The sequence below is a fragment of the Semicossyphus pulcher genome, unplaced genomic scaffold (genome assembly GCF_022749685.1).
Source record: "Semicossyphus pulcher isolate SPU_LCO1_2020_fin unplaced genomic scaffold, fSemPul1.0.p SCAF_21, whole genome shotgun sequence".
Lineage (NCBI taxonomy): Eukaryota > Metazoa > Chordata > Actinopteri > Labriformes > Labridae > Semicossyphus > Semicossyphus pulcher.
Window position 1 is genome coordinate 4,217,342 of NW_027211695.1, and position 24,570 is coordinate 4,241,911.

At 44.4% G+C, this 24,570-nt stretch overlaps 1 protein-coding gene across 11 annotated transcripts in view; it reads left to right on the forward strand.

The window, feature by feature from the left end:
• nrxn2b (neurexin 2b) overlaps positions 1-24,570 on the forward strand; it is a 699,408-nt gene that overhangs the window by 644,862 nt on the left and 29,976 nt on the right. For 8 of the 11 annotated variants that reach the window (XM_069671763.1, XM_069671760.1, XM_069671756.1 and 5 more), the window contains one exon: positions 16,401-16,490. The exons of the other annotated variants lie outside the window; for them this stretch is intronic. In XM_069671763.1, coding sequence (XP_069527864.1) covers positions 16,401-16,490 — 90 coding nt within the window. The remainder of the gene's footprint in view (positions 1-16,400; positions 16,491-24,570) is intronic. 11 annotated transcript variants of the gene reach the window in all.

Consider the following 24,570-nt stretch of genomic DNA (forward strand, 5'->3'; position numbering starts at 1 on the left):
CACACACCAAAGAGAGGAGCCTTCATCTAACAATAGCTCCAACCATTTGGAAAATAGCAGCAGAGCAGCCTGTTAACATTGGCAAGCGAGTGTCATCATCCAAATCTGTTTTGTTTCATCAAGAAACATGAATGCACGGCCCATATTGTATTCTATTTCTTCCTCTTCCCTTCCGCCCTCCTTGCCTTGTCGGTGCCAAACAGTTCTTTCCTTTTTCCTCCGCTGATCAAGGATTGAAGACTTTTATTTTGTTGTTTGTTAGTTTACTTGATGAGTTTTTGTTTGCCGGGGGCTGAAGCCCGTCTAAAGTTTAAGGAGGTTATCAGGACTGAGGAGAGGAAATGGATGAAGGAGAAGTGGGGGTTGTTACGTGGCTGGTGTGTAAAGAAGCTTTGATTCATTTATGTGAGCTAGATACACTGGCACTATTTTTGGGCGACCCGCTTTGAAGGCTCCGGCACCCGCTTTGAAGGTTCCAGTCATCATAGTCTGGCGGGGCGGCGTCCTGGGAAAACAGAGATGTTACACATTAGGAAAGCAAAAACCTCGGATGAGGCAGAGGCACAAAAGGGCGGAGGAATACGTGGGGGAAGAGCAAATGTGCGGGGATGTGAGGAAGGCAACTTCTAACTGAGATAGGATGTGTGTAAATGAGAGAGGGGGCTCCCTTGTTGAAAGAAAGAGTTCTTGGAGATTTAGTCATCTTCAGATTACCACAACGCCTCTTGTTCTTGATGCGTATATTACGCATTATCCTCGCCATGCTGTCCCAGCAGAACACTGAATCTAAAAACGTCCATGCTGCCAGATTTAGAAGAAATAGTTTGAAAAAGTTATCATGAAAGATACCACAGGGGAAGCATTCTGTTAGCTGATACAGGTGCCACATTTTTCTGGTTCCTCAAACGCAACAAAAAAGTACAGTTCCCTGTGAAATCTCCCCTCCCCAAAGGGACTGCAGTGACCCACATCAGGCGGTCTCGCTAGGATGCCGTTGCAGTTTTGAGCCCTGTCTGATGCTTTGTGCAAACAGAGTGTTACATTTGGGATTTATCCTCTTGTAGACCGTGCCCTAAGAATTGTTAAAGTTCCCAGTGGACCAGCACAAGGACAAAAGAGGATGTAAATCGAATAGGAAAGATTGGCAGGTTTCTTTTTCTGACATTTTTTTATGCACACTATAACGAGGGCCAAAATATTTGTTAAGTGTTTGCATTGCTTTCCACGCAAGGCCTCAGTTCCGGCCTGGGCTCGCCAGCAGCAGCCTCATAAACAGAAGGGCCGTTGCGAGGTGATGATTTGGAGAGACAGGATGTTGACAGCAAACATGGTCGTCACGGGTCAGGCAAATTCCACGGCGAAGCAACACGTCTCCTGATGCCCCGCGATGTGATGTTTGTGGTCCTCGGGGAGTGTGTGTGTTGTCTCGTTCTACGTTGCAACAGAGCACGCGTCTATCTGTGTGCACGACATGGTGCATCTTGTGTGTGTCATTTTTTTTTTTTTTTTTTTCTGGTCATGTATTTATTTGATGGACAGAGAACAGACAAAAAGTGTCAGAGGAGCACCAGGCCGGCTAATCCAGAGTGTCAGGTGTCCCCGGTGGCTCCTGCAGCAACAGTTAATGGCCCACCACACCTCCCACGTTCCCAAAATGGCAGACTGGCTCAATAAAAACACGCCTGTGCCACGCTGAGCAGCTCAACCTGGCCACAGATAAACAGGCAGATGTTAGCAGCAGTGCCATACGGACTGTAATTGTACCATTTCACACCAGATCCCCTTTATTTACTGGTCATCTGCTGACAGAGGAGCAGATACGACGTGGCCAAAGTCTCCAGCGGTTTATTTTTAACAATTTCTGATTCCACAAGCAAATAGATTTTCATATTCAGATAAACACACCACCACGACATCCTTATACTAATAATGAATAAAATCTCACTGCTGAAGGGCGTCTGGTTTGTTACCAGACTAAAGCTTCTTTTTGAAAGGAAGCTTTAAAATAACATTCATACTTTTAGAATATGGCAATTGACCTAGGTTGGAATAATCCTCTCTGACTCATCTAGTTATCGAATCCTAACACACAAACAGCCGTCTGCTTGGGTTTTAAGCACGTCATACAGTATTTCTTAAAAACTTTTAATTAAAGCAAGAAATGACACATTCTTCCTCCTACTGATAAAAGTTAAATTCATGAGGAATAACTGTGTTCTGTCTCCGCTTGTTTGCTGCTACAGCTGTCCTGGAAGTGGGAGGCCACAATGGCTAATGTCAGCTCATGCTAGCTAACTCGCTAACTTTTGACTCTTATTTATTGCTACATTTGAACTTTTAACATTATTTTGTTCATTATCTCCACTTTTTGTCACAGTAGTTGGTGAAGGCAAACTTTATGATTCTTTTGCTAAACAATTGTCACAATGACAGCCGTGGTATCTAGCTTAAAGTGGTAATCTCCAATATCTCAGTTTCGTGCTCTTCGGCGGCACATATGGCGATACACGGTAATTGCGGGAGCATACCTCCCAGATATCCAGACAGCCTTGCATGATTTTCCTCGTGTCGAATTTGTTTCTTTTTCTTTGGATTTTCACTTATTGTTGAAGTTGTATCTGTAGTCATCCATCTTTTCTTTGTTTATTCAGCCATAGTAGATTACTGTTTACTAGCAACGCTCGCAGAGAGCGGAAAAGCAGCCGCTTAGCTCCGCCTACCCTCTCTGGCAGACCAACCACTGCTGGCAGATGGAAAACGCGTCACTAACTGGGCGCTGATTGTGATTTGTTTCCGCGAAAGTCGACACAGACACCCAGTCTGTAATACTGCAAATGCAAAGGCTTCCATCAGTGGGCTATAGGCTCAATCACCATTGTGTTACCTCATTGGGTGATAGATAGAGACTTAACAGACATTTATTTACATGAAAATCTTTGAGATTATGACTTTAATACTTAAACTATGACAGCAGGGAAACTAGAGAGTAGGAACTGACTGTTTTCGTCAAACAGTATATATGGTTTGCTAACAGATATGTTGCTGTGTAATGGATGTTACTTTGTCATTTTGGAACCTTTTGACCCTCTTTATACCTTCTACTTTTACACTTCATTTAATCATTTCTTGTTTAACCATCATATTGTGATGTGTGCTTGTGGTCACAGTAGCTGGCATTTAGCTAGCTTTCATTTATGGGCCCTTTTTTTTTGGCTTTATTTGATAGGACAGCAGAAGAGAGACAGGAAATAGCCTCTGTACATGGGACACCTGCTCTACCAACCGAGCTAAACCAGCGCCCCTCTTTTATTCCTTTTGCTACATAACAGTCACAAATGATAATTATTAGCTTGTGTTAAATTATTCTGTAACAGGAGCAGAAGAGAGTCACAGTCACAGGGAAGTGACTGAACTGAACATTAGTCAGTGTAAGATCGTGCCAGGTCAAGTAAGACAGTAGGGAGAAGCCTGAACATTTTGTGTTCTTACCTTTTTTAGTTTTGCTTTATGATTCACCGAGAGCTTATGATTGCTTATCATGCAGCGAGGACAGTGTTTGACCTTTTGACCTTTGTTTTGAAGAACATAATTGTAAAGAAATATGTTATTCTTCATGCCATGCAATTTTCCCTCGCCCCTAAGTGATCATGGTGTTCAGGCACTTTGAGGGGGAGTTGGTGTTAGTGAGTTGGGGCCTGCTACAGTATTAACCCCCCTCTCAGCTGCTGCTGCCACCAAAAGAATGAGGGCAGAAACAGGGAGGTGTGTTTGTGTTCATGGCTGACTTTGCTGAGCATGTTTTGTGTGGCTTTTTATGCAAGGTCCTTCCTGTTAGAATAAACGTTTATGCGTGTATATACATTCACCTTCTATCCAGTGAATAGATGCGCCGGTGAATGTGTATGACGCTGTTGTTCAGTTAAAGCCAACCTTTCTCTCTGCTTTGTCTCGCTCGCCCCCTCCATCATCATCTTCCATCTTTGCAAATCGCCTCACATTAACTCTTTTTGTGATTATAGTTATTCACCACAGTAAATTATGACATTACAGTAAGGAGGGAGCTTCTGGAAAAATCCGTCCGTTTCCTGTGGGTTTATACCACACTTGGCATTTGGGCTTCATTTCGGTGCCCCCTGAGCTTTGGATAATCATTATGCATTTTACAACAGTAGTTATATTGTCACCATGGCCACGTATTGGCTGCGATTACCATACTTTGCTGCCTCATAACTGTGTCATTATGACCAACGAGAGCGCACAGCGCGCCTCCATCTTCCTCCACACTTACTGTTCCTTTCTCTCTTCGCAGTATTTACAGGCAGTCGATCTTTGAAGCTGTCATTTTGCTTTAGTTTCTCACTGGGCTGCAGTACAGGAGAATTAGACAAAGGAAGTAGCGATGGGTGGGGTGGTAATGCATGGATGGAGAGGTTGACTGCAGGGGAAAAGCAATAGTACTCTGCTGCAAAGTGCTTGGGATGCTTTGCTGAGAAATGATGGAGTGACAGAGGAGAGGAATGAAGAGAGGGAGTAGCGGGCGAATCCAGTATGCACGCTGGAAGCTAGCTGCTGTCACCGCGATGATGGATGAGGCTTTGCACATTACTGAATAATAAGCACTTCACAAATTGGATTGCATCACAGCTGGGGAGATTACACATAGCCGGTACGTTATGATGCAGCACGTGCACACAAACACACAATGTAGCGTTTTTAGAGGAGCCAGGAATAATTTCATAATACACATCACTTGCCACTTACTGACAAAATTACTGTTGCTGCTTGAAATGCGCTCAAACACGGCGACTGTGAGACCAACACGCTACTTAATACACAGCATAAATCAAGGACGGGGAAGGAAAGATAGAGTACAAAAAGAGGGCTTTTGTCATTCCCAGTTCCGTTCCGTAAGGCATTTAGGAGATCCGCTCAGCGTGAAGGCTGACCATTAGAGAGAGGAAAAAGGCAGACAGAGGAGAAGGCATTCTTTGTGCCAGCGAGGTCATCTCCTGCTCTTCCCACTGAGCTGTTAAGATGTTCTTACTCCTCGGATAAATGGTCGAAGAAAAGGGGTCAACAAAGCTCTCTCGGCTGCTCTCTTTCCTTCCTCCTGCCCCGTTTTATCATCACCTCTCTGTCCCAACTGTTTCTAGATATCCATCTCTGTCTGTTGCGGCCTCCACACTTCGAGGGAAAGGAAAACCAACCGTGAATAAGCGCTGAAGATAAAAGAGACAAAGAGAGGAGGGGAGGTTGTGGCAGCCAAGAAGTTCTGCTTTCCCTGTTCCCTTTGGCAAAAAGCAATATGAGAGCACTCAGCGGTGCCAGTTAAAATGGTAAAAGTAGGGGAGAGCAGCAGGATTTGGACAGCAGAGGGGTGCACTCTATACAAGAAAACACAGTCAGACAAATGCTTGGAGGCTTGTGGACTTAAGCTGAGCGTGGACTAGATTTCACTTCACTGGCTCGGACCTCCAGGCGAGGAGTATCAAAGCAGTCCTGTGTGACTTAATGATCCACGGAGCAGAAGATGATAGAAGAGTGTACAGGGTGAAGCACAGGACACAGCGTGGCCTAGTGTCAGGAAACCATCTTCTCTGTCTTATTGTTAAGGAGGAGCGTCTCTATGTCCTGTGAGCTAGCTTAGCTTGTTGTGCTTTTTGTCACTAAGGGTGCTTTAGGTAATTGCAGTGTGCGCTGTTGCAGCAGCAGTGGTCAAAGTATGAATCATACACAGAGTCGAATCATTGCAATCAACATACCGGCCAGCTCTGTAATCAAGCCAAACTTTGTGCTACTTTAACTTGATTTGAGGTTTTTGGTTTTGTAAGAGGAAAATTGCCAAACCATAACTTTAAGTTATTTTGAATTAACACCTCTACATCAAAGTGCTGAAGTTCTTTACTACTTTTTTTCACTACTTTTACTGAATGAAGATTTTAGATTGTAAAATCATGCAATACATAGAATGCATTATAGATTAGTAAGCTGTAAAACTCTTACATTTATAGATCTTTATTTCACTATAGTAAATGTTTGAATGCAGGCAGTATTGCTACATTTACTTACAAAAAAACATAAATACTCTACTAATATTGAAGCCAAAACATCCCCCGTGACGAGCGCTGCCATCTTGCAATGGTGACGTCATTTGGAGCCAGAGCTGTGCAGTATAGATCGGCGGGTGGAGCCACCGTAGCCACTTCCGCTAACCAAAACACACACTTAACTTACCGAAAAAACCCCAGCAAGGATCCTGCATGTTGCCATATTTAACAGCAGAACAGCTTCTTGTGCTGGTCTGAAGCAGACGTTCACAGATATGGAAACTTCAAGGCTTCACTTTTAGGGAGCTGTCATGTCATCCATCTTTTTATACAGTCCATGGTTGAAGCCAATGCCCTTGAAACTGCATTACTTTGAATGACCAGCAGGGGGCAACTTCAGGGGTTGCAAATATAAGTCTGATGGTATGAAAGTCTACCAGAAAATAACTTTATTTATTACCTCGGTAAACATTTTTCTTATGAGTTTATGGTTTCAACCTCTATTTTCAAGCATTGCTCAACACAGCATGATGTTCATTTTGTAAGTTATGGTCACATTTAGAGTAGCACAGACGCAAGCAGGGTCAGCTTTAAGGCGTGGCTATCTGTGATTGACAAGTTAGCAGTGTCCACAGCTGTGTTCCAATCCAGCGGCCGCAGCCTTCGAGGGCCGTATTTGAAGGCCGATTGCGTCACAGAAGCGTGTCGAAGGCTGTCCCAATTCGAAGGCTCCTTCAGATGCGGCCAACAAATGCATCCTTCGCGGCCCATCATATCCAGAGATGCATTGCGCAGCAATTCAAACAAGATGGCAAACTTTTAAACGGCCGAGAAATACACTTTAAAATGTAAAAGTTTTTGGTTTCAATTCACTCGAATAGCAAGTGTCACACATGTTTAAGAAAACGAAAGGGCCCCTGAAACAAATTATCTTTAAAATAATAGGTTAACTTAAGTGATGTTAGTTATGCTAGCTAGTTAGCCTGCTAGCTACCTGTTGCTTGGCAACAGGAGTGGCATTTGGTGACGCAAGGGTAGATCAGACCGTCTCATTTCAATTCGACTTAAACGGTCTACGCAGGCTATGAATGGTGCGTCCTCCGTGGACCGCCTCCTTCGAAGGCTGCCGCCCGTGGATTGGGACACGGGTTATGGGTGCATCTGTTACAATGAAGTAGCTCAATGATTCGGATGGCTTCATTTACACATACATTAAACTTCTCCTTCATCAGTTGAGATAATTGACTTGAGAATTGAGTCTAAAAACTCCCCAGAGTTAAAAGAGTGCATCCACCCGTCCTCTGAGAGCATTCATGTGATAACACGCATCACTGACGTTTGTCAAAGTTTCTCTTTTTATTTGATTCACCTTTACATTCAGCAAAATGCTGCAAAAGAAGTGAGAAAGTTAATTGAGGACATCCAGCTCAGTCTTTCGTCACCTGTGACAGTTTCCCCTCTTTCTGCGGGTTCTTATTGGGCCTCTGTTGCTCTGCGACTCCCTCTGATTGGATCTTGCACAGTTGGAAGGTATCACCAATTATTGGCCTGTGGCTATGAGATGATGGAGAGAGAGAACAGAGAAACAGAGGAAAAAAAGTCATGATGAGGAGAGAGAGAAGGGGGGGGCACAGCTAAGTAGTGCAGAGCAGGAGAGGGAAAAGATTGCTTTAGGTAATTAGAGAAGTGACAACTTTGATTTCCACGAGTGGAGGGGGGTGGGGGTTTCTACGACTCACTTTGGCAGCCAACCGCGCACAAATCCACCGTGGACGAGATGAAAGGTGGCGAGGATCCTGTCGAAAAAGGAGAGGAGAGAGAGGAGGAAATAAGAGCGAGTGCCTTCCTGGATTGATAACCGCTGCATAGATGAAAGATGAGCAAGCAGTTAAAACAGTGAGATCTCATCTGTTTCAAAGGCATGCCGACACGAGCGCAGGGCAAAGTATTTACACAGAACAAAGCAGTGTGTTGGGGAGGTAAAATCGCTCTCTCTTTCCCACGAGGTTCACATGAAGAAACACGACTTCCTACAATCTTTGGGTTAAAAGAGCTGCATGAAAAAAACGCTGGAAAAGAACATTTTTTCTATGTTTGAGCCCTTAAAGATTATTTAAACTTATTTCAAGAGTTTTTCAAAGTCATGTTTTTTTTTTCTCAGGAAACTTGACAAATTCTGAATTTAAATTATCTATTTTATAGGCCCTGAAAAAAATGTGGTGATCCATTTTCTAAGTCTTGAACAGGTGTAAAAATGTTTTGCCTGCATAATTATTCCATAGTTCTTTAATCTTTTTTTTTTCATCTGTGAAACAGCACCTTTTGTAAGGTGGGAAAAAAGTTTATTTTTTTTGTCCTAGTTAGTTATTTTTATTGTTTTCGAGAAAACCTTAACATGGTACTCAAACCCTTAAGTAAAATTTTTGTTGGATAATTAAGGATTTTTAGAGGTGTTTGTAATCCTCTTTACGGCCACAAGAGGCAGAAGTGTGTCACTACCTCGTCCTGTGAATACGACTGCAAGCATTGATGCTTTCCTTTTTTTTCTCTTGGAAATATTCTGCCGGCAAAAACTTTATCCCACCTGTTCTTAAAGTTATCTTGAAGTCTCTATCTATCGCCGTATGAGGTAACAAAATTGTGATTGAGCCTATGGCCCGCTGATGAAAGCCTTTGCATCTGCAACGGCGCCCAGTTAGTGACGCGTTTTCCATCAGCCAGCAGTGGTTGGTCTGCCAGAGAGGGTAGGCGGAGCTAAGTGGCTGCTTTTCCGGTCTCTGCAAGTGTTGTGAGTAAACAGTAATCTACTATGGCTGAACAAACAAAGAAAAGATGGATGACTACAGATACAACTTCAACAAGAAGTGAAAATCCAAAGAAAAATAAACTAATTTGAAGCTCAGATGAAGGCCAACAGTCTAAAACGGAAAGCGACCGTTAGAGAGGAAAATCAAGAGTTACAACCGGAGCCAACCATGGACGTCACATATGCAGCACTGTCTGGATATCTGGGAAGTGTGCTCCTGCAATTACCGTTTATCGCCACAGGTGCCGCCAGAGAGAACGAAACTGAGATGTTCGAGATTAGCAGTTTAAGTCACACAAAAAAATTATTAAGAAAATGGAACACCAGAATTTTTTCTCTCACTTGCCTCTCGGGGCTGTCGCTCCATTTTACGTTTCTCAATCAAGAAATAAGACATTTTAGGAAATCACAACAGACAAATCGGGCTTGATGAGATGGAAATTACTGCAAAGAAGCGTTCAGTAGCACAAGGTTACAGCGCACAGGGCAGTGGTTTCCTTTCCCCATCAAGACACCCAGTGGATATGAGAGCAATCCATCTAAAGTTACCTAATGAAAAACGGAATGAGGCTAGTCTGACAGAGAGAGGTTTCTGAGAGGGAGAGAGAGAGCTGGATGGCCGCTGGCCAACCGTCTCCAATGTAATCTCCATTCTTGTGGATGGATTTCCGATGTGGGTGTCCTGTACAAGGGCATCTGGCTGCCTGCAGAGCTACATGATATACAGTTGGCTGCTTGGAGAGTCTCCGCACACTCACATGTGCTCACACAGACGTGCACATGTACGCTGATACAGAAGGAGACAGAGAGCGAGGCCGAACAGTGTGTGATTCATATGCTGGATTATCAGGATACTAGAATCCAGACGTAGAAACAGACACTCTACCCTCGAAGCACGGCACGCAGGTCTCCTGCTCGTCCTCCACCTTGCTTTGTGTCTCCCTGAGGTGCCAGTCAGGCAGCGTGCCCTTGCCCTGCCCCCAGCTCAGCAGCTGTGATACCTGCCGAGGACAGGCCCCATCATGGCTGCTCATCCAGCCGATGCTCCAGGCGCCGAACACGGGGAGGACAGACAGGCTTCTGGCTTCCAGAGTGGAGACAACACCCGTGTTTCAGGGTGGACGTTCAGAGCCTCGGGGGGGTCGAGAGCCGCAGGCGTGCTGGCTGCCCACATGCACATGTCCAGTGTGGATAAGTGTCATGCCTCCCATGTTTACATCCTCACAGTCTGCTGGGTTTAGCTCATACATGGCTTACATTCTGTTCAAAATAAGCAATTCTTATTTACCTACATTTACAATACACAGGCTTTTTGCCCATATGACAAGCAGTTATACAGTGTGCCTTTTGCTTAAGAGAATTCCAGATATAATAGATCATTTATTTTAGTGTCCGTCATCTGCAAAGTTTATTTTGTAAGTTGTGTCTCATGAGTTGGTCATGTGCAGGGGTGGACAGTAACAGTAAATTTACTTGCACTTAAGTACATTATTTGAGTATCTGTTCTTCCACTACATTTGAAAGCCAAATATCGTACTTCTGACTCCGCTACATTTGTATGAATGTTCTTGTTTCTCGCTACGTTTGCTCTGAAATCGGCTGATGAATCTTCTTCTCTTTTCTAAAATCCAAAAGACAAACTGTTCGTGTCGTTCTGCGTGTGGTTTGTATAATTCGGGGGACTCCAACAGGTAGCTCGCGAAGTTCACAGACTCTGCACAAAGAATACGACGACAATAAATGTACCTTGAAAGCTTCTTCCCACTTCAATTCAATCAAATACACAAACAAAATAATAGGACAGGCCGATCAGCTGTCAATAAAAAAACGGTGATGCTCTTGGCAAGTTTGTCTGAACCTAACCAATCACAGCAACGATGCAGCAACCTCCATTGACAGGTCGGGTCAGCTATGCCGTATGCTAGTTGAGCTTACGTGAGGAGTTCGGTGCCATTAGCCTGTTTAGCCAGATTTATGACAATGAAGGTGGGCACTTTCATTTTTTTAAAGTCGCTCTCAGATGAAAAAAGGTTGGAGTACCTGTAACCCAGGACCAGACAGTTCATTTAGTGGCGGTAATGATGGCTACGGCAGAGAAGGAAGACGATTCTCCGTGTCTTCAGCCCATGTTTGAGGTTTTTAAATGAAGAATGATTCGTATCGTTTTAAATGTTCGCTCTGTTTACCGCGCACAAACGTCATCAGGACCTACAAAAAAAGTACTTTGAAAAGTTGAAGCTCCTGTGAGGAGTTTTTTTGCTGGTTATGAAACCGACTGAAATTAATTGTGATGTCTCTGTGTGACCTACAGAAGCAAGAACTGTGTCTGAGTTAGCTTTACTGTCATTTCCAGCCATCTGAGATTGACCGGTGTCTAATTTGACCGCCTGTGAGCTAGGTCAGGCTCGGCTCGGCTCTGAGTGAGGATGTGGACGCAAAGTGCTGCCGTTCTGTTTTACTTGTAATGTCTGTTTGAGCTGCAGTTTCATTGTATCCATCAAGCGGCTTCAATCCAGTTTACTGCATCCATATGCAGCAATTTTGCTGTGATGCTGTCAATGCAACCAATAGTATCATCACACTCTCTCCCTAATTGGTAGGATCCCACCACTCACGAAGTATATGGAAGCCATTGATGTCGGTTAGTCAAGGTCGCCTATTAAAGACAAATATCTGTTTCAGCAGCTCAGCTCAGCCGCTCTTTGATTTATTTGGTTTATTTTCCCTCTCTTGTATATCAGATTTCCTTGAGCGCCAGGTTCAATAGCATTGTTTCACCGTCTCTCACATCAAGCGGAAGGGAATAGTCTTGGGAGCGGCGCGAGCGCGATAATGGCGGCGAGGGAGAAGACAAGGGCCCAGCTGTTTAATCTATCCCCCTCCATTCTCATGCAGAGCAGGCTTCAGCTGGTGGGGAGGAGAGAGGAAGGGGAAAGTTTCAGAGTTTCATTTAGAATGACTTATTTCTCAGAGGAGTGGAGCGCAAACAGATACAAACAAACAGGCAGGACGCAGTGGAATTTAGATTTTCTGTGTTTAGATCACATAAAAACCTGTCCGACGGAACTTTGTTGTGGCTCGACGTACATTTTTTAAACTTTAAATCATTCTAGTCTCCACCATTCTTCTCCCCAATGTCCACTGATTTGTTCTGATTAGATACACAACACTTAGTTTGTTCATTCCTCCTTCAGTTTTTAAGTTATCACTCACTGGATGGAGTGGAGTGTTTCCCAGGAACAGGAGGATACACAGACATTTGCATACTGTACACACGCTTCACTCTCAGTATTTATAACTGTCCCCACTACACACTTAGGCAGGCGACGCGCCTGTGCCACATTTAATCTCCTAGAAATATAGCCGCTCTGTTAGCAGGCAATTAAGAAGGATGGAGGGATAAAATGAAGGGCAGGTAAACAAAACAAAAACAGTGATTTAAGGGGGCAAATGAGGAGAAACTGGGAAGAAACAAATTACAAATAAATACCGGTTGTAATGGCAAAGGAGGGAAGAAATTAGAGAGCAAAAGTAAAGTAGGACATAGATGGAGGAAGAAGGGAGCAAATGATGGAGAAGAAATAATGGAAAAGGGGGAGTTGGGCGACAAGGGAGTAAAGGTGCAAGGAGAGAATGGGGCATGGAAATGGACTCTGGCAGGAGGGTAAGAAAAAGGACAGAATGAAGTGTGGATGAATGATCGTTTGAGAACAAGGGAAGGACAAGCGGAGAAGACGAGTAGTTGGAGGGGAGGGAGGGAATGAATAAGTGAGTAAGACGGGAAAAAGGGATTAGAATAGAGTAATGGAGGCGAAAAAGGAGGGAAACATTCCATAAAGGGAGGCGGAAGGGTTACCGTTTCCTTTCCTTGCTGCAGTTTCAAACGGCTGCCACTAGAGGGACGTCATTCCAGTTGACATGTATTATCACCGTGATAAAATGGAGCCTTCGTAGGATGGCGTTACTGGCCGTGGCTTCCTCGGTGTGATTCAGAAAAGAAAGCAGGAAGGAGGAGGAGGCTAAGTCAGGATTTGGGGACGGGAGAGCAGCTGCAGCGGGAGGAGAAGAACAAGCAGGATTGATTCATCTCACTAAGGACTGCTGCCTCCCACTATTTCTCTTTCACCGTGTTGTTATTTTTCTCAACAGCCACCACACCCCTCTCTCTTTTTTATCCATCGTTCCCTCTCCTCTCACCGTACATGCAGCATCCCTCTCTCCTTCCCTAATTCAGTGATTGCTGCAGAGTGCCCATGTCGATTCACTCGTGTGTGTGTGTGTGTGGTGCACTGTAATTGCTGCACTGCCTTTCCAGAAGGCAGAGTAGTACCTAGCTAATCTTAAGTGCAATGTGAACACATGCATGTAATTGGTGCCACTAACATGAAATGCTCTTAATTTAGAACAGTTTGCACTACAGTTCCAAATCGCTAAAAAGTACAGGGGGAAAATAGGAGGGGAAAAAAGGCTGCACCTTTCGGGTTTTTTCCCGACCCCCTGTAGGGTTAATTGAGGAATTATTGCAGGCAATAAAAAACGAAATTACCAGCTATTATATATATTATGGACGGATCAAAACATCTAGAACAATTTAACCGCCTCGTCTGTCATTTCCTGCTGCTGTGAGTCAGCTCTCGGCACACAGAGAGCTACAGGTGCTGCATATGAATGACACTGAGTCATATAGTACGCTGGAACCACCTACTCTTACATGCTCATGCTGCTATATGCTTCTCCATCCTTCTATCTGCCAACTAGCATTCATCCCATCCTTCCGCCTGTGCCTTTCTTACTTTAATTCTCACCATCTTTTTCATGGTGGTCCCCCCTTTTTTTACCATGCAAAAACAAGTGTTTGCTCATATACAGTACGCACATTCACGCACTCCTCCTCAGCCTGTGTGAGGCATGATTGCGCAGGCAGGCAGGCAGGCGTGGGTAGAGAGACCCCTGGGGAGTGGAAGTAGGTACTACAGAGCTGAGAGGTGGTCTATTTTAGATCACTGCAGCAGCACAGAGAAGTGGGGGGAGGCGAAATCAAAGTATACTAGTTAGGATGTACTTCAGAGCGTCTCCTGTTTACTGTTTAGATGTTGGTCCCAAACTCTCCTTCGGTTTTAAGCGCGCGTCTCTCTCTGCAGACAGTTTCATCACAGCTTTACAATTGGTTGTCAAATGTTTCTGTTGTAAGCCGGCAGTTTTGTTCTGTCAGAGACTTTTTTGTTCAGTGTTGATTTTGGAGGAAAACGTAGCTACTGTTTATAACAAGAACATCTATTTCAAAGCAAGCCGGTGCATTTTGGCTTTACAGTGAGACTCAGAGGAATCTTGTGTGTTTGTTTTTTAGTGCTTTGGATAGTTGGGGGGGTTTAAAGGGGTATACTGGTATTTTTAAGTCTTTAAGTCTAAATGAAGTGCAAAAAGTTTCAATTGCTTTAGCTGGTAGCCACAAAACTGGCTGTGATGGTTGCAAACTAAAAGTGCTTCTTGCCACTTACAGGCTCAGATTGTTATTCGAACATTATTGCTGAAAGGTTTGCTGCAGAGAAAGAGCATTTTGTTAAGGGAAGATCCTTTTTTTTACAGAACCAGCCATTAGAGAAACCAGACAGACGCCTTCGATTTTACTCCCCAAAACACGGGAGCTGCTGGTCTACCACAGACTGTGTAAAAAGATGGACGACATGACAGCTCCCGAACAGTGAAGCCAAACCCTCTCTATCGCAGTATAGGTCATAAAGCCCGCCTCCTCCATGTTAACAGATGGGACATGAGTCAAACTATAAAATCAAAATTCTGACGAGTTTATTTTTAATTAGTTATTTGATGCTGTAAAAAGGATGATTGACAGCTCTGTTGACGAATACGGCTCCTGCAGCTGATCTGTTCCAGATTAGCAGAGTAGAGGAGGAACGGCGAGAGGTCATTGAAGGTTCCATATCTGTGAACGTCTGCTTCAGACCAACACAAGAAGCTGTTCTGCTGTTAAATAAACCAGCGTGCGGGATCCTTGCTGTTTTTTATGGTGATTTAAGCATGTGTTTTGGTTAGCGGATGTGGCTACGGCGGCTCCACACGCCGATCTCTACTGCGTAACTCAGGCTCAAAATGACGTCACCATCGCACCATCTAGTCGTGCGACCACTCAAAGCTGCTTTAACACTACATGTCACATTAACCCATTCAAACACCGATGGCAGAGGCTGCTATGTAAAGTACCCAACTGTCAATCAGTCTTGGCTGGGCCACAGGGAGCAAGTAGTATGTAGACATGTAGACTGAGGGAGCTGGGGATCGAACCTTCCGACTGAAAGATGACCGACTCTACCACTGAGTAACCTTTGGGCCAGCAACTCAAGGAAAAATTGCTGTTTTTGTCAATGAAGTCTGGTGGCTTTGAAGAGAGCAGTGGCTGATTCTGGTACCTTTGTGCTCTTGTAATGTTGTAATTACACTTTAAATACACTTTAAACATGAGCTTGTTGGTGGATCATTTGTAGCTAATTTTAGTGATAATAGCATGTTCTTCATTTTCTAGAAACGCCCTCAGAAATTTGTCCCCCCCTCAAGGACGCCTGGGGATTCCCTGACCCCGTTTTGGGGAATCACTGTGCGAGTAATAGCTGCCTGATTTTTAGCCTATAATCTGCAAAGATTGCCTTTTGACATAGACAATAACTCCTAATTAAGCCTCTGACATTGCTGCCAACTTACACTTCATCAAACCCCCAGCCCGGCCACCATCAGCCCTCGTCTCCCCTAATTCCAGCTCCGTCTCCATTGGCAGCGTCGGAGATGTACGCAGCATGACCCCGAGGTTGATTGAAGTGAAGTGAGGGATAATAAGTTTGCACAGCGGCGATGAAACTTCTTTGACACGCTGATGAAGTGATGCTAATTGCCAAGTGCCACTGAGAAGTGCTCAATTAATGCATGAGGAAAAAAAACCTGAATGAACCTGAGTGCTGACAGTTTCCCGAAATCCTTTTCGCTTTGGTTGAAGTAGTCGTTTTCAGAGTGAAGTGATGCCATGCTGTTGTCTGATTCATGAGGTGGTGATTTTCTAATCACAAACGCTTGCAATGGGAACTCAAATATGTCTTCCTTGAAACAACCATGAAATGTGTTTAAGTACTGTGTGATGCTCATGTGAAATGTTTTACTGCTGATACTGAGATGTGTTTCCTGCCTTATCCATTCAAATGTAGTAATGCTGTTTTTGCTGGTACTGTGTGCGATTCTAGCTAACTGCATCCGCACTTCTACAAATGCAATCATGCTATATCTAAATAATTCATAAATCTGTTTAACTTGTAAGTAAATAAATAAAACACTTAAACACAAGGTAACTAGAATGATTTTAACATGTCTAACCAAACAAACCAGCCCAAAAACACATCCTCAAGTTCTTCCTGTCCTAACTAAAGCTGATTTAAAGTACATAACTTGCTAAACTTTTGCCATGTTGCCCTTCTAACCTCTAACCTTTCAGCTTCCAGATTCTTTTTGTAACGTCTCTTAATTTGTCTTCTCCAAATTTCTTAAAGGGAACTTTGATAATGAGCGCCTGGCTATTGCTAGACAAAGAATCCCATACCGACTCGGTCGGGTAGTTGACGAGTGGCTACTCGACAAAGGTAATAAAATCCCTTTAACTCCACTAATGATCTCACCGCCTAACCTACCGTTAACCACCACTCTGGAAGAGGTGCAGTGCCACGCAACGGGGTGAATTTGATTTGGCTCTGTAGCAGAACTGTAAGTCCCCTTTAATCCAAAAAATCATGACAAAAATTTGTGTCTGGAAACCAACATGGACATCAGGCATCTTTGGGAAATTAACTTTGTTTTCATTCATACATCTGTCTGAGTTTTAGACTTTAACATGTTTAAAATTCAATTATAATTTTTATTCATTTGCATGTCAAGGGGACCATATCTAAAGCACCTTTAACTGGGGCTGCATCTCTTCAGAGGAATAACCCCCCAAATAACCCAACATAACCCCCTAATAACCTGACCACAACAGCCTATTGCTTCTTTCCTGTGTCTTTTGTTGGCTGAATGTTGACTATATTTAATCACTCATGAAAACAAAAAAAAAAGACTTTGTCACTGAATTTTTAAGGAAAGAAACCCCCATGAAAGTCACTAAAAGTTAAAGGGACTGTTGAAGTATTTCCTCAGTATTCATTGCAGCGTGTGGGCGCGATTCTCCGCCCGACCTGAGGCACGGCTCGTGCCGAATGTGGTCGCATCAAAGCTATGATTCTTTAACCCTTTGAGTGCCAAATGTCCCAACCTCTTTGTCTTTGTCTTGTGCCGTGTGTTTGTGCTGCTGAAGGTGGTTGATTCTTAAAAAACAAAAGAGGAATAAACACAGCTTAATGAGCTGAGTAATTAATTTTGCAGTGCATATTTGCGTAAACTAAATGCTTTGTTGTAGATTATGCGAAGGTCCAAAGAGACAGAGATAGCTCGGTTTGCGTCATCTTTTCTAGTTGCAAAGGAGATTATCATAGATAGAGTTTCAATCATTAGTAACTAATTAGCGTCCAGGGGCTCCTTGGAAACAGTATGCATGCAAGGATGAATCTAAAACATAACATTTGTCGCCGAGAGCAAAATAAAGAATTCATGCAACAGGCAACCAGGATAAATGAAGGGCATGCATATTTATTTCATGGAAACAAAACATTCCTTGCATTCATCTCCAGCTCATACGAACTGACTCCTCCGCTTCTGCAGCGGGAAGCTAGGACACAAATCAGAATTAAAAAAAAGACTTGGAAGATAAAAGTTGAATGAAAAAGTGGATCAATAAAAAATGACTTACCCACTTAGAAAATGATTTGTGCATGCTATGAAGCTCTAAAGAGAATGAGTTTGAAACTGAATGTATTATTCTCTTTCTTCTATAGTTTGAAATGAGGCTGCAGCCATGCAATCATTAAGATGACAGCACTGGGAGAAAAGTAGGAAAGCGAAATAAACAAAGAATACCCTTCAAATCTCAAGTGAGGGCTTTGATCAGAAACATGTGCAAGGTTTCTTATTTGTTAATTTGATTGGTTCGTTAAAGACATTCGTGCACATGTCAAGTGCGAAAGAGGCGAAGGGCTTTTTGAGGATACTAAGATACTTACTGCATGTTTGAGCCTTCAGTCTAGATAATGAGGGGATTAGCGGACATTTATCGAGCTCAAAGGGTTAAAGCTGTTTGTTGCTTTGATAAGGAAGCTGCTAGCGAAGAAACCTCTAAGCAGAATCTAACCACCTAACAGCAAATCAAACTCCACCCACACTAACTACTGAGGGCTTCTCCCACGATCCCCCCTGCCTTCCACCGCTACCCCGTGAATTCAACCATTTGAACCTTTTCCAGCTTTCCCTCTTGCTGGCGGCAAATTCCGAGAGCCCTCAGTTCTAACCATGTTATAAATCATCTCGACCTTTCGGACCTCGATGTCCACATTTGGAAGAACTTGGACAGGTTGCGGCGATCGCTTGGGACAAACACTAAACGAAAAGCTAACAAAGTTCTAAATCCTTCTAAAAGACACAAATCTCTAACTTTTCTTCCCCCTTGTCTCCACTTCCATGTCACGCAAAACTCAGAGGGTTAAAACGAAGAAAATAACTGAACGCCAAATTGAAAAAAAAGACTGGATCTCTGACACAAACTGTGTTTGGAGACATAAATGAAGGTCCCTTTAACATTTATTGTTTTCACCAGTAAGAAACATGTTTGCAATGTATTCTATGTGTGGTTTTCTATGCAGGGTGAACGGTGTATGGACTTGGGTTTGGTAAACAGTCTGGATCATTCACCTGTAATGGTCCAGGCTGAGTTACAAGTACCGGGTTTGGGGTTCCATGTTCTGCTGATTTTATGACACTAATGCCCTGTGGGTCTCCTCTGCAAGCGCCTTTACTGCTTCATCAATTCTGTACAATCTCATGGAAAACCTCCCCATCTTCCAGATATCATTGGTACTACAATAGCACCATTAATCGCAAGACTTGTGCACAAAAAAAAGTCCCCCAAATCGCTCACAAATCAGTATTTTCATCACACTGGGAATTAAAGGAAGTCACTGGAGCCGTCAGTGTCCTAGGGGAGAGCTGCGCTGTGGCACTGCGTCTCACTCTGAAGCCTTTATCCTATCTGGGCTGCTGTATGTGAGGCAGATCAGAGTGAGCATCTCTGTCCGACTCTGTGCCTGCTGACTAAATCCAAAATGGCAGCCATTACAGGGAGCCAATGGAGGGTAAAAATCAAAGTGCCAAAAGTTTTCAACAGTTCTATCCCAGCCAAAACTTGTTCAGATGTGTCCCCCTTTTTCTCTCGCTTGGTGATGGGTCTGTCATCCGAGGTTTTCTGCTCGTTCTCCTCCCTTCCTGCCCCTTATTCTGCTTTGTTTCTTCTTGACCGTTGATGCCAGGCTTCAATAAAAACTTGGCAAGCATCATCCCAGGTCGGTGTATCCTGTTTCTTTAGGAACAATAAAAATGTGTTGCGGCTTCCTGATCTCATCAGGGAGCTCCTCTGGAAAATAAAGATTACAAATAACCAGCAAGAATCAATTCCCTTAGCTTCTCCTTTTAGCAGATGAACAAGGAAGTGGATAAAGCTTCGTAAAGAATTGGGGCTTTATATTTTCCTCTGGCGAGGAGATTTTCCGGCTGCAGCTCTCCAGCAGTACTGCAATCAAGCTCTTAGCTGAGCTACACGGAGGAAGGGAGGAGGAGTACTACAACGCCGGGTCTCTGCGGCCTCAAAAAGCAAGCTTGAGAACCAGGTTTAATGTTCAGTGTTTAATGGACTGGTGTGAGCTCCCCCCATTCCCTAATCAAAAGCAATCAAACCTCCCACTTGGTGCGGGGCCAGAGCCCAAATCAAACTCTCCAGGCCAGGCGCTGGTCCAGATCTGCTCTTCGTGATCCCCAGCTTCATTTCAGTGATTCTCTTGCATCAGAGCAAATCCGTTCGTCTTTCAGCCGCCCCATGATGAGCTTTGCATCCCGCTGAGTTACTATCTTGTTTTCTCATTTGATCTCGCTGCACTATTGCGGCCATGTTTGAGGGAAGTTGGAGGGGAAACGGCCTGAATTTTAACGTGCTTGCTCATGAGTGGAGAAGTGGCTGCGAGGAAAGCAGCTCCGCAGCGAGAAAGAAAGGACACTTTACTGTTATTTCATGGTCCCCAACCATGAAATAGCCTAAATACAGCGCAGTCACAGCTGGAGTGAATAAAAGGAGAGAGGAGTGTACCTACCTAACCACTGTATCACCTGAGATAAAAGATCCGAATACAGATATAAGATCAGAGAGAAGTTCACATATGATTTAATCCAATTTACTATCTCGAGAGTCAGAGCCGTCAGACTCTCTGCGACCTCAGCTGCCTTCAAGGACCTCGGGGCTCCGAGCTGCCTCACAAGGCTTTGAATCCGGCTTCATGCTGCATTTGGCCCCTCATCTCCATTGTCAAACACAATTAATTCATAGTGTTCTACCCAAACCGGCCCAACTTCTGAGGACTAAAAAAAGCAAAATGCACTTAATTACCAAAGAGAGCCTTGTGCCGAGGAGATAACTTGGGAGCGCTTTATAATCGACTTTGTCAGCATCCACCCCCATCCCAATCGTGCTCCTTCTTCGACTTCCTCCTCTCTTGTTCTTTTTTTTCGGCATAGAGTAAAAATGGAAATGGGATGGACTTCTTGTTTGTATATACACATGCTAGAAACTCTGCAGGCGCATGAAGGATTTGCGGCCACAAACCCCTCAAAGGCTGTGCGTGCAAATGGTCCAACTTTCTGTTCTGCACATTACAAAGCAGTGAATTGACAGAGGTGAATTCTGGGCCATCCCTCCCACCCTGCGACTCGGCTAAGAGTTTCAGATAGAAGCTCCTCACACAACCATATGGCATCCTTCCTCTCTGTGAGATAACAGCAGTGAAAGGAGTGTGAGAGAGGCGTAATGATGACGGCAGAGGGAGAAAGATACAGCTCCATCTAGCTGAAGTCCTTTTCATATCCCCACCTTGCAGGTGGCGTAAACTTAGATCATCCATACCCCTCCTGACCCCCTCCTCCAATCTCCCTTTGACAAACACCTCCTCCTTCATTTCTCACAGCCAGGGGAGGGGTTCAACCTGGTGAGAGCGCGTTATCAAGCCACCATCCCCTCCCCTCCTCTCCACCTACATGGAGGTTGTAGCATACATGTAGCCATTATTTCTCAGCCCCCGACAAGCAATCTGTGCATTAGCAAGCCGAGCGTGGCCCCAGCCCAGCCCACTCCCCCGGCTTGGCTCGGCTCAGCTTGTAATTACCAACCACAGCTCATCTGAGACAAGCCGTTTCTCTCTGTTTAGATTTTAAAAAAAGCAGAAGAGGACGGTGCATCGATGCGAAGCTGCAACCGGAAACTTGCTATTACTCCTGTTTCTGCTGCAGCTTTTAGGGCAGCTTACTTTTGCTTGAAGAAGTCATCTAAATAGAGTCCTGCTCTCTAGTGGTCACTGACATCAGACAGGAGGAGTGATGCAATCTGTACCCAACAGATAAAGCCTTTTAAATCTGAGGATGGATCTTTCATTGGCAAAATCCTCATGCACACAGGAAGTGATGCCTTATAAATAGGGTTAGGGTTAAGCGAAAAGTCTGTTGGTTTGGTCTACTGTTGCCTTGATCAGTTACTAACTTGGGGTTCTGTTCACAATCCCAGTTTCCTAACTGTCAGACATCTTTTTGTGATGTCATATTTTCCAGTATTTTCCGCAATAAACGTTAAGAGTACAAAGTGTTAATTACAGATAGACAGAGGATTTCCTTTAATGCCAACTGTTACAAAATACTAGCAACACTTACGTACTTAATCCTCTTTTAAGGCTGCAACAATCTGCTTCCATCTGGTCCTACCCTGTGCAGCATGTTGTGCCTCGCCCCAAGTTAGGTTTGCTGTTTTCACTTCCGAGATCACAGTTCTCCGCCCGGTTGTTTTTGGCTCACTGATGACCTGGGCGAGTTCAGATGTCTCACACATGGTGCGGACATTCAACGCTTCTAGGCGGATATTTGTTTTGGGCCCAAGTAGACTGTCCATCGCACTCCTGACTTCCTGTTGGACGCTTTAATGCCGGGTGGTCATAATGCCATTGAGTTAGCTCGAGTCTACTGTCGGGCCCGTGGTTTTAGCATTCGTCGTAGGTTCTGTAACAAGATGGTGTTTTACGGGGTGGAGGTGTTAGCCCCACGCTCAACCCCAATCTGGCGGCCTCTACCCTGAAACCTGCCCGGCTTGGTTGAACCCGTTTGAGGGTATGACCCCCGCCGGTGCTGCAATCAGAGTCATGGAAGCACACAAGCCTCCCCACCATGGCAAGCTGGGGAAGTACCATTATAGTGACACAATAAGTCACCAATCTGTACTTTTAAATACACAAGGCCTATTTTCTAACTAGCTCAAGTTTTCTTTTCAATCCTTCACGGAAAAGGAAAAGTATACCCTCCTCCTCTGTACGAGCATCTTTCCTGGTCAAACAACAGCGGCAGGAAGTCAAGGCTCGGATGAAAGCAGCTACATTTTATCAACCACTCACAATCACAGGCTTAACCGTGTGATTAGATGACTGCATTTGAGAATGAGGGTGGGAAAGTAGAGGTGACTCATGTCCTCTACATGGTAAGCCCTTCAGTGTGCTTTCCTGTATCTCTTTTTGCCTTCCTTTGCTATTCGTCTCACTCGCTCGCTTCTGTTCCTTCTACTATCCCACTAGTGTGCATTACTGTATGTCTTTCTCTCCCTCAGCCACCGTCTCCAACTGCGTTATTCCTCTTGTTCTTTCTTATCAAGCCCGTCATCCACTCCCTCCATGCCCTCGCTCTGTCTCTTTGACATTCTATCCTCATGCGGGCCCCGCTCTTTCTCTGTCCTGCTCGTCTGTCATCCTCCCTTGCTCCTGTCATCTCTCATGTCCCCATTCTCTCACTCCCTGTCCAACCACTTTTTTCTTTATCGTCTCACTCTCATAGGCTTTGGATAGATAACACAGGAGCTGCCCTGTGGCCAGCACAGAAGAAAGAAAGAAAAAATCAGTCTTTCTTTAATAGGGAGGATTTCTTGTAACTTTATTGTAGGGCTGCCCCAAAAATGGTACTTCAGTTGAATCCCTGCACTTTTGTGTTTTAGCCACATCATTGTTCACAGAGCAGCGCAGGATCATCAGCATGGCAGACTGTTAAGATGACAAAAGAGTCTTAATAAAAAGACCTTTCAGTGTTCATCTTTCACAAGGTTTTTAGGTTTTACAGCTTCACTTTAAAAATATCTGTTTTTGAGACAACCTTCGGCAAAGACAGGACATCCAAAGGGGCTTCGAGGTTAGCCGCCATCAATGTAAGGTAAAGCTTTTAGCGTTCATTACATATTTGCAAAGCCAAGTCTGCAAAGATCCCTCCGTTTCCAAAATGAATGGGCAACACCAGACAAGCTATGGCCATCTTTAACTTTGCCTTGCCTTGGCAAAGGATGTACCCTCAAATGCCACTCTGGCGCGTTCCGTGTGCGCCGCGACCTCCGGAGTCGATCGTGCCCATACAAGTCAATGCTCGTGATTCCACAGCACGCGCCGCTGTCCGTCTCCAGCGAGTCCCAGAAGCGTCTCTCTGCTCTGCTGCTGCCGCTAAAGATACACGCCGAGTCTATTTTTGACGGAGGCCGCTTCAAGCACGCGTCAAGCTGAACAGAGCAGATCGTTTCAAACAGGAAGTCACACACGAAAACAGCATAGAGCATCCGGTCATTTCAAAATAAAACACCGCGTGATTTCGCAATTCTCTCGCGAATCCAGCTGCTTGGGTCAGCGTTCTGCTGCGCTACGGATCAGACACGCTTCCTGTGGGTGAGGGCTCACGCCGTCTGATGGACCAGAACCACGGGGCAGACAGAACGCGCCGGACACTGATCCTGTGGGATCCTGTGGGATCCAGGCGTTACTGATGAGGACGAGTCAGCAGCACCAGCCCCCCTCACTGTTGCTACAAGGGCACGAGATGCCAGCGCTGTGATGACAGTGAAATATATCCCAATTAATATATATTAATTAATATTAGTATGTATAGCAAACTGCGCTCCCTCAGGGAGAGAGAGAATGCGCGTGCATGTGGACAGCAGGGACGCTGCGTATAAAGTGGTCATTTGAGCATGAGACATTTGTTCCGCTGTACGAATTTCCGTGTAGTGAAGTGCACGACTCCTCCGCAGGATGAAAGTGATACGGTTAATTTTTGGACCTAATTATTGGTAGGGACACTTCAGTAATTTCCCTACCCAATTATATTGGGTTGATATAGCCTTGCCTATCAAATGTTTTTGCGCTTAATAAATGTAGATAATATTTGACCGTAGTTTTACCCATTTGTCCGGAACATTGAAAGCTTCCAGGACACGTGATCGGGCACCCTGGTTGATTTCAGATGACTTAAATTCGGCATCTGGTTTAATGATATAGTTAAAACAACGGTGACCTTAAACGCTTCAAAAGCAGTTGCTTAGAAAAGCTTTATTTGAACTGAAAACAACACAAGCAAATAGTTGTATCACCAAATTGAACAGGCAAAGCTAATGTAACTGATTCCTACTGTATCACTGTGTGCTGAGGAAAGTCTCATGAGAAAATGACAGGCCGGTGTGAGATATACAGT